Here is an 8,894-nt window from a genome sequence, read left to right as displayed (position 1 = left end):
TCTTTTTTTTTGAGACGGAGTCTCGCTCTGTCCCCCAGGCTGGAGTGCAGTGGCGCAATCTCGGCTCACTGCAAGCTCCGCTTCCTGGGTTCACGCCATTCTCCTGCCTTAGCCTCCCGAGTAGCTGGGACTACAGGCACTCACCACCACGCCCGGCTAATTTTTTGTATTTTTTTTTTTAGTAGAGATGGGGTTTCACCATGTTAGCCAGGATGGTCTCGATCTCCTGACCTCGTGATCCGCCCGCTTCAGCCTCCCAAAGTGCTGGGATTACAGGCGTGAGTCACCACGTCTGGCCGCCAGTCTGGCTGTTTCTTAAAAAGTTAAATGCTAGCCTGGGCAAAATGGCAAAACCTTGTCTCTACAAAAAATACAAAAAAGTTATCTGGGCATGCTGGTACGTGTCTGTAGTCCCAGCTATTCAGGAGGCTGAGGCAAGAGGATAGCTTGAGTTCAGCAGGTCGAGGCTGCAGTGAGCAGTTTGCGCTGCTGCATTCCAGCCTAGGCAACAGAGCGAGACCCTGTCTCAAAAAAAAAGTTAATCATAAACTTAACACATGACCCAGCAGTTCTACCCTTAGGAATCTACCCAAGAGAAATGAAAACATACACCTATGCAAAGACACCTAAACATCTGCAGCAGCATTCTTCAAAATAGACAAAAAACACTGGAACCCTAAATATCCATCAGCTGGTGAATTAAGAAACAAAATGTGGCATAACCACACGTGGAATACGACTCAGCAATGAAAAGGAACAAACTACTCTAGACGCTACAGCATGAATGTATCTCAAAAAACATATTGAGTGAAATAAGCCATAAGCAAAAGACCACATAGCATATTATTCTGTTTATATGAAACATCCAGAAAAGGCAAAGTTAGAGACAGAAAGCAGATCAGTGGTTGCATAGGACTGGAATTGGGAGCTGAATTGACCAGAAACAGGTGGGAAGGACTTACCAGGTTGATGGAAACATTCTGTAACTGGATTGTGGTGATGGTTAGGCAACTGTACAAATGACTGCATTTTTTTAATTTTCTTTTTCTTTCTTTCTTTTTTTTTTTTTTTTTTTAATACAGTCTCACTCTGTCGTCCAGTCGTCCAGGCTGGAGTGCAGTGGTGAGATCTCAGCTCACTGAAACCTCCACCTCCCAGGTTCAAGCGATTCTCCTGCCTCAACCTCTGGAGTAGCTGGGATTATAGGTATGCGCCACCACACCCAGCTAATTTCTGTATTTTTAGTAGAGACAGTGTTTTGCCGAGTTGGCCAGGCTGATTTTAAACTCCTGGCCTCAAATGATCCGCCCACCTTGGCCTCCCAAAATGCTGGGATTACAGGTGTGAACCACCATGCCCTGACTATTTATTTTAATATATATATATTTAAATATGAGCCCGGGCGCTCTATTTTCTCCACTAAAAATAGAAAAATTAGCCCGCGGGGTGGCTGGCGTCTGTAATCCCAGCTACTCAGGAGGCTGAGACAGGAGACTCACTTAGGCCGGGAGGCAGAGGTTGCAGTAAGCTGAGATCGCGTCATTGCACTCCAACCTGGGCAACACAGAAAGACTCCGACTCAAAAAAAAAAAAAAATACAAAACTTAGCTGGGCGTGGTGGCTGGCACCTGTAATCTCAGCTACTAGGGAGGCTGAGGCAGGAGAATCGCTTGAACCCAGGAGACGGAGGTTGCAGTGAGCCGAGATGGCACCACTGCCCTCAAGTTTGGGCGACAGAGCGGGACACCGTCTCAAAAAAAAAAAAAAAAGAAAAGAAAAGAAAGAGAAAGAAAAATAGCCTAAAGGGACACTAGAGTGGGTAGCGTGTTAGGATACCATAGTGGTACTGCAGGCAGGGAAAAGGCAGCGAGGACTTGAGCAGCCTCCATTTCCAGAGTTGCAAAATGGGAATAATGAAACCAGTCCCCCAGGCTGGATGAGAAGGGGATGCGCAGGAACTGTTGGGGGCCACAGCCTGAAGAGTGTCTGTGGTTCTCCAGTGCAGGCAAGAGGCAGTTACAAAAGACTGGAAAAACGAGTTTAGAGCTTTGGGATCAGAAACACTTGTGTATGTAACTATAGGGAGGTTCCAAATGGCATCAGCGCCGGGCGTGGTGGCTCACACCTGTAATCCCAGCACTTTGGGGGGCCAAGGCGGGTGGATCATTTGAGGTCAGGAGTTCGAGACCAGCCTGGCCAACATGCTGAAACCCTGTCTCTCCTAAAACAAACAAACGAACAAAAAACTGGGCCGGGCGCGGTGACTCATGTCTGTAATTCCAGCACTTTAGCAGGCCGAGGAGGGTGGATCACCTGAGGTCAAGAGTTCGAGACCAGCCTGACTAACATGGTGAAACCCTGTCTCTACTAAGAACACAAAATTAGCCGGGTGCAGCGGCACGCGCCTGTAGTCCCAACTACTTGGGAGGCTGAGGCAGAAGAATCGTTTAAACCCCGGAGGCGGAGGTTGCAGTGAGCCGAGATCGCGCCATTGCACTCCAGCCTGGGCAACAAGAGTGAAAAAAAGAAACAAATGCCATCAGCATGTGAGCGAGAAAATGTCAACTATTTCATACATCAGCCACACCCACTCCCATCCCCAGGATGGTTGCCCCACCGCTTTCTCTTTCTTTTATAAACTGAAAAGCGCTCTGCAGTCTAAGATAGTCCATTAGAGTAAATGAAGCCGTGAAGTCCGGCGGACATCGGGAGTAGGGAAGCCCGGCACTCCGGGAGACCGGGCAGTGGAAGGAGGGTCTGGACCCGTTCCCCCAAACCCTGCCCGGGGCGCGAGCTCGGAGCTGCTGTACGAGGTCAAAACGTAGCAGTGGCGGAGGCCTACAGGGGGCGCCCGGACGCCACGCTCGGCCCCGCCCCGCGCCCGAGGCCCCGCCCCGTCACGTGCCCGCTGAGCGCGTCACACCCGGAAGCAGGGGCCCGAGCGGAGCCGGCAGCTATGAGCGGGGAGCCGGGGCAGACGTCCGTAGCGCCCCCTCCCGAGGAGGTCGAGCCGGGGAGTGGGGTCCGCATCATGGTGGAGTACTGGTGAGCGGTCCCAGCTGGAGGACCCCTACCCTGGTCCCGTGGGCCGGACGGAGGTGGGTCCACGGGAGGCCCCACCCCCGAGTCCCCAGCGCAGTCCCATCTCTTCTCCCCAGTGAACCCTGCGGCTTCGAGGCGACCTACCTGGAGCTGGCCAGTGCTGTGAAGGAGCAGTATCCGGGCATCGAGATCGAGTCGCGCCTGGGGGGCACAGGTGAGGCTCACGGAACACCTGCTGAGTCAGTCTGTACTCTAAATCCCAGCTCTCCCGCTTTCTAGTTCTGACATTGGCTGCTTTATGTAAAGTGCCTGCAGTGCCTGGCACATGGTAAAATGTCCAGCCAACATGAGTTCCCTTCCATATGTCAGGGGGTTCACAGAGGCCTGCGGGGAAAAACCTATTAGACTGCAATCGTGTAGGGTTGGAGGGGAGGGAGTCCTTTATTGAGTGTTGCGAGGGGCGCACAGGCAAGGCCTCCCTCAGGTTCCCTGGAGTTGACCCAGGGTTGGGGAATGGCTTAAGGAGCTACAAATGGGTCTCCAGTGGGAGTGGTGGGGGACCCCTTTGAAGGAACTCCTGACTTCTGCCTATGTACTCAGTGTACCATTTATTTATCTGTTGATTTCTTACCAGGTGCCTTTGAGATAGAGATAAATGGACAGCTGGTGTTCTCCAAGCTGGAGAATGGGGGCTTTCCCTATGAGAAAGATGTGAGTATTTGCAGTGTTGGGAGGACCTCTGGGTCATTCTACCCCAACAGTGCATTATCCTGTCATTCCACATCTCTGTCCTCTAGCTCATTGAGGCCATCCGAAGAGCCAGTAAAGGAGAACCCCTAGAAAAGATCACCAACAGCCGTCCTCCCTGCATCATCCTGTGACTGCACAGGAGTCTGGGTTCCTGCTCTGTTCTGGGGTCCAAGCCTTGGTCTCCCTTTGGTCCTGCTGGGAGCTCCCCCTGCCTCTTTCCCCTACTTAGCTCCTTAGCAAAGAGACCCTGGCCTCCACTTTGCCCTTTCGGGTACAAGGAAGGAATAAAAGATTCCATGGCCTTGGGGGCAGGAGAGAGGCACTCTCCGTGGACACTTCCCCAGCCACCTTATACCCCCTTCCCAGGATAAGTGCCCACAAAAGCCTGGTCCACTCTTCACCTCGGTAATACCTGTCTGATGCCACGGTAGATTTTATTTATTTTCCCCAACCCAGGACAATGTCAGCTATTGGCAGTAAAGTGGCACTACAAACACTAATGCTAACTAGTGTGTGTTTTTGTATGTCCAATCTGGGAATGTGGGGGGCACAGAAGTCCGGCCAGCCCAGCCTTTGTACCGCCAGGGTGGCTGTGCTGGCTTGGGTGGGCTTTCTGGACAGCTACTCCTTAGGTCAGTGAGCTCCTCTGGCATAGCCAAGGCAAGGAAAATGAGTCCCACAGTAGACCCTGCCTCGTCTTTCGCCCACCCAACCGCCACTCTCCTCACTCACAAGGAGGAAATAACCCCATTCTGGTGAGTGGCCTTAGGCATTCATTCTAAGAAAGAATGATCTGGTCATCAAAGGGCTCTCAGATCCGAATCCAGCTTCCCGATTCCCCCCAACCCTGAGGCTAGAGAACTGGATGTCAGGCTTCTCATCCAAGCTTTCTGAAGATTCCCAGCCACTCCCTCCAGGAAAAGAGGAGTTGAGTGTAAGGTGAGCAGGAAGGGATGGTGCAGAGCTACCCCCAGACATAGGCCGGTACCTAACTGTTTTCCAAAATATATTTGCAAATGGAGAAAGTGGGTGTGGAGAAGGACCCCCCACATCCGCCTCCCCATACAACACCCATTCTCCCCCTGGGTCTTTATTTCATCTTTAAAAAAACAAAACAAAGTAAAAACTAAACAGAAAAGCACTCTGTACAAAGCCTGGATACTGACACCATTGCTGCTCCTTCCTCATGGGGGGCAGTACTAGGTCTCAGGGACAATCTCTGAATGGGTCACTCTTGTTCTTAGACACTCCCTTAGGGCCACTTCCCCTCTCAGGCCAGCTTCCCTAAGGCTTTCAGTACGCAGGATCTGGAAGGAAAGGGCCAGGCTGGGCTGTGGCATCCACTGGACCCTAGAGTCTCATTGGGCAGGGCCCCAGAATCCACCAAGACTCCCCAATGCTGTTCCTCTTCCAACTAGGCTGGACCCCTTCCAGCCATCTGGGAACTCAAGCAGGAAGTTTCCTTAGGACAGGTTCCTGGCATGGCAGATTCCTCTGGAAGTGGTCGGAGGGCCCTCCCGCCTCTTAATGCCAGTGGAAGTCAGGCCTTCCCTGCTCCCTGAGGACACATGGGGGCTTCTGCGGACTTGGCCTTCTGGTTCACACTGGCACGTCCAGACCCAGGTACTCTGGGTTCTCTGCTGTAGGTGTCCCTTTGAAGGTGCTGGGTGGAGCCCCCCGCTCTGATGGGTCCTGGTCCCAGTAATAGAGGTTGTCGAAGGCTGGGCTGAAGGCAGGAGGAAGGTGGGGCTGAGGGGCAGCTCCTCCCCGGGGTGCCAAGTACTCGGGGTTCTCCACAGCACCCCCAAAGGCAAAAACGTCTTTGACAACCCCATTCTTCCCTGGGGAGAGAGTCTTGGGCCTTTCCAGAGTGGCACCAGTAGGTCGGGCAGGAGACAGAGGGCCCTCTTGGGGCGAAGGGGGCTGTGGCCGAACATCTGGCTGGTTCACATATTCTGAAAGGCCAAGAGAAGATGACCTGTCAGGGGAAGGAACCCCGGTGTCGCTGCCACTCCCTCTGCCCCCACAGTGGACCCTGGGCTGAGGGTCCTCCCCTCCCCCGCCCATCAGTCTCTCCGCTTAGACTGGACTCCATACCGGGCTGGGGGCTGCAGGTCAGGGGGGCAACGTAGCCGTCGGTCTCAGAGGGCAGGGGTACCGTGGGGTCCTCACTGTACCGCTGTAGAGGGCTGGGGTCATGTGCGGGGAGGCTTTGCAGCCCCTTGGCTGCCCCCATTCCCAGGTCACCATCAAATACATCAGAGCCAGTCCCTTCGGAGGGTGCCCGTGGAGACCTGGGGGCCTCCTCTTCAGAGGGCTCCAGCCCTAGCGTCAGGTCCCCACCGCCACTCTGGGGACAAGAAAGAAAGTCATGATGGGAGTCACTTATGGACCTGGGATGGGGACTCCATGGGAGGTGACAGGGTCACAGGAGAAAAACAGAGGTTACCTTTGGGGTATGACATAGTCACCGTGGAGAGAATGGGGTCACAGAGGTTGGAAGGCAATAAGAATTTTTTGTAGGGATAATGGGGTCTCCTTGAGAGGCGACAGTTGAGGGAACATCAGAGAAAGGGACCCTAGTCCACCGGGGATGGGGGAGGTAAGCGGACAGCCACACAGTGTGACCGAAGGCACTGACCCTGGTAGATGAGCTGCGGTGCCTGTGGTGGACCATGCCCCCAGTGCCCGGGGCAGGGTCTGGACAGAAGAAGCCCTGCTGGGGTACCAGATACTCCTCAGCATCCACCAGGTCCCCCATATCATCATCCTCCAGCAGTGAGCGGTAGAAGGTGCTGTCCAAGGGACTGGCTGGGCCCAAGTCCTCATTCTGCGGAGGAAGGAGAGCTGGGATGGTGGCCCCTCCCCAGCCCAGCATGCAGCCTTCCGTGAAGAAGGCTCAAGGCAGGTGAGGGGCCTGGCACACTGGACTCATCTCTCCTTCCCACCCTCTGCAGGAGGGTGCTCTTAGCCACAGGCAGGGATGGGGCACAGAGGCCCAGTACCTGGATGACCACAAAGCGCTGGGGGTCCCTGGCCATGCGGGAGAATTCAGACACCAACTCCCGGAATCTCGGCCGACATTCAGAGTCAATCATCCAACCTGGGGCAGGAGGGAGGTCAGCATCTAGTCCCGGGCCCTGTGTGCTTGCTGCCTCTCCCCTCCCACTCCCGCTCCAGTCTGGTCTAGACAGTCCCAAGGGACAGCCCAAAGCCCTTGGTGGTAGAGAAGTAGTACCAGACTCTGGGGGCTTCAGCCAGAACCTTCGGGCGTCTCTACTAGTTTCCCTTTTAATTTTTTTTTCTTTTTGTTTGCTTTTTTATTTTTTGGGGATGAGGTTTCACTCTGTTGCCCAGGCTGGATTTCAGTGGCGCAATCATAGCTTACTGCCACCTTAAACTGGGCTCAAGTGATCTTCCTGCCTCAGCCTCTCCCGAGTAGCTGGGACTACAGGCACACACCACCATACCCAGTGAATTTTTTTATTTTTTGTAGAGATAGGGTCTCACTGTGTTGCCCAGTCTGGCCTTGAACTCCTGGCTTCAAGGGATCTTCCCACCTCAGCCTCCCAAAGTACTGGGATTAAAGGCATGAGCCACTGTGCCCAGCTTAATATTGTACATAAGGATCTCTAGTTGTTCCTCAAGAGTGGCTTTGGACTTTGACTGTAAAAGGGATATGAGAAGGTTTTGAGGCTCCTAATATACCAGGGCTCCTGGGTCTACATACATCCTGGTCCCCTTTCACGCCTCTTGTGGGCTTCTCCACCCAGGACCTCCCACCCTCCTCCAGGCAGCCCGCACAGCTCAGCCACGTACATTTGACCATGATCATGTAGACATCAATGGTGCAGATGGGGGGCTGGGGCAGCCGCTCCCCCTTTTCCAGCAGGTCAGGGATCTCCCGGGCTGGGATCCCATCGTAAGGTTTGGCCCCAAAAGTCATCAGCTCCCACACAGTCACACCTAAGGCAGAGACAGGGTCAGGAGTGGGAGGGCCAGAGGTTCTGCCCAGGAGTCTGGCATCATGGCAGCAGGGGGGAGATGTGATGCCAGGAGACAGAATCTACCCAGTCTTTCCCTAATCCTGGGAAGTGCACAGACCCTGCAAGGTGGGGCACAGGCAGCCGCTTCCCTCCCTCCACATGCTGAGGTGGCCCCATAATTCTCCCCATCCCAGCTCTCATCCTCCCTCCAGCCATGACTCCTCACCCACCCCCCCAACACTCCCCACCACACACCGTAACTCCACACGTCACTCTGGTGGGTGAACCGCCGTCGGAGAATGGACTCCAGCGCCATCCACTTGATGGGCACCTGGGAGGGCAGAAGAGCAAGTCCTCCAATTGTGTGTGGTGGGGAGGTGGCCACTCAGATTTCTCCCAGGGGCCAGACCCCACTCCACCCGGCTTCCTCTGCTCCTTCACCTAACCTTGCCCCCATCTGCATGGTACTCCGTCTCGTCAATGTCCAGCAGCCGAGCCAGCCCAAAGTCTGTAATTTTGACATGGTTGGGACTCTTGACCAGCACGTTCCGAGCAGCCAAGTCCCTGTGTACGAGCCGCACATCCTCCAGGTAGCTCATCCCCTGGAATGGGAAGCATCCATGTAGACCTTCTGGGAGGGCCTGGCCCTGGTCATATGCCCAGGAAGAGTCCCCATCCTAGCCCCTTGTGGACATAGGGGCTTGCTCCAAAGGGACCTGCAAAGAGCCCAGGTGCCCTAAGTGCATACCTTGGCAATCTGCATACACCAGTTCAGCAGGTCCTGGGAGCCCAGGCGTCCGCGGTTTTCCCGGACATGGTCTAAGAGGCAGCCATAGGGCATAAGCTGTGTCACCAGCTGCACTGTGGATGTCAGGCAGATGCCCAGGAGGCGGGAGACATATGGGGAGCCCACACCAGCCATCACATATGCTTCCTGGGGACAAGGGTACACTGAGAGGGTATGGGAGACCTCATACCCCCAAACACCACATAGCCTCCCAACCATCACACAGCCTCCCGACCACCACACACCCCCAACCACCACACAGCCTCCCAACCACTATACAGCCTCCCGACCACTATACAGCCTCCCGACCATCACACAGTCTCCCGACC

General features: G+C 54.6%; 2 protein-coding genes across 3 annotated transcripts in view; one reads left to right on the top strand and one right to left on the bottom strand.

Moving 5' to 3' along the window:
* Positions 1–2,669: 2,669 nt before the first annotated feature.
* Positions 2,670–8,894, top strand: part of MIEN1 (migration and invasion enhancer 1) — a 7,080-nt gene continuing 855 nt past the window's right edge. Inside the window, exons 1-4 of one of the 2 annotated variants that reach the window (XM_023204257.1) lie at positions 2,670–3,045; positions 3,159–3,256; positions 3,677–3,753; positions 3,840–4,292. In XM_023204257.1, coding sequence (XP_023060025.1) covers positions 2,957–3,045; positions 3,159–3,256; positions 3,677–3,753; positions 3,840–3,923 — 348 coding nt within the window. In that variant the 5' untranslated portion in view covers positions 2,670–2,956 and the 3' untranslated portion in view covers positions 3,924–4,292. Of the gene's footprint in view, positions 3,046–3,158; positions 3,257–3,676; positions 3,754–3,839; positions 4,293–8,894 lie in introns of those variants that run through there. The other variant, XM_023204256.2, reaches the window with a different exon arrangement.
* The window catches only part of ERBB2 (erb-b2 receptor tyrosine kinase 2), a 29,290-nt gene continuing 25,180 nt past the window's right edge, over positions 4,785–8,894 (bottom strand). Inside the window, exons 20-27 of the mRNA XM_023204252.1 lie at positions 8,527–8,712; positions 8,225–8,380; positions 8,034–8,109; positions 7,612–7,758; positions 6,798–6,895; positions 6,434–6,622; positions 5,890–6,142; positions 4,785–5,747 (exon numbers count right to left, since the gene is read on the bottom strand). Coding sequence (XP_023060020.1) covers positions 5,392–5,747; positions 5,890–6,142; positions 6,434–6,622; positions 6,798–6,895; positions 7,612–7,758; positions 8,034–8,109; positions 8,225–8,380; positions 8,527–8,712 — 1,461 coding nt within the window. The 3' untranslated portion in view covers positions 4,785–5,391. The remainder of the gene's footprint in view (positions 5,748–5,889; positions 6,143–6,433; positions 6,623–6,797; positions 6,896–7,611; positions 7,759–8,033; positions 8,110–8,224; positions 8,381–8,526; positions 8,713–8,894) is intronic.

The sequence above is a fragment of the Piliocolobus tephrosceles genome, chromosome 16, assembly GCF_002776525.5.
Source record: "Piliocolobus tephrosceles isolate RC106 chromosome 16, ASM277652v3, whole genome shotgun sequence".
In the NCBI taxonomy this organism is placed as follows: domain Eukaryota; kingdom Metazoa; phylum Chordata; class Mammalia; order Primates; family Cercopithecidae; genus Piliocolobus; species Piliocolobus tephrosceles.
The sequence above is the reverse complement of the archived record's forward strand: the minus strand, read 5'-3'. Positions and strand labels throughout refer to the sequence as shown.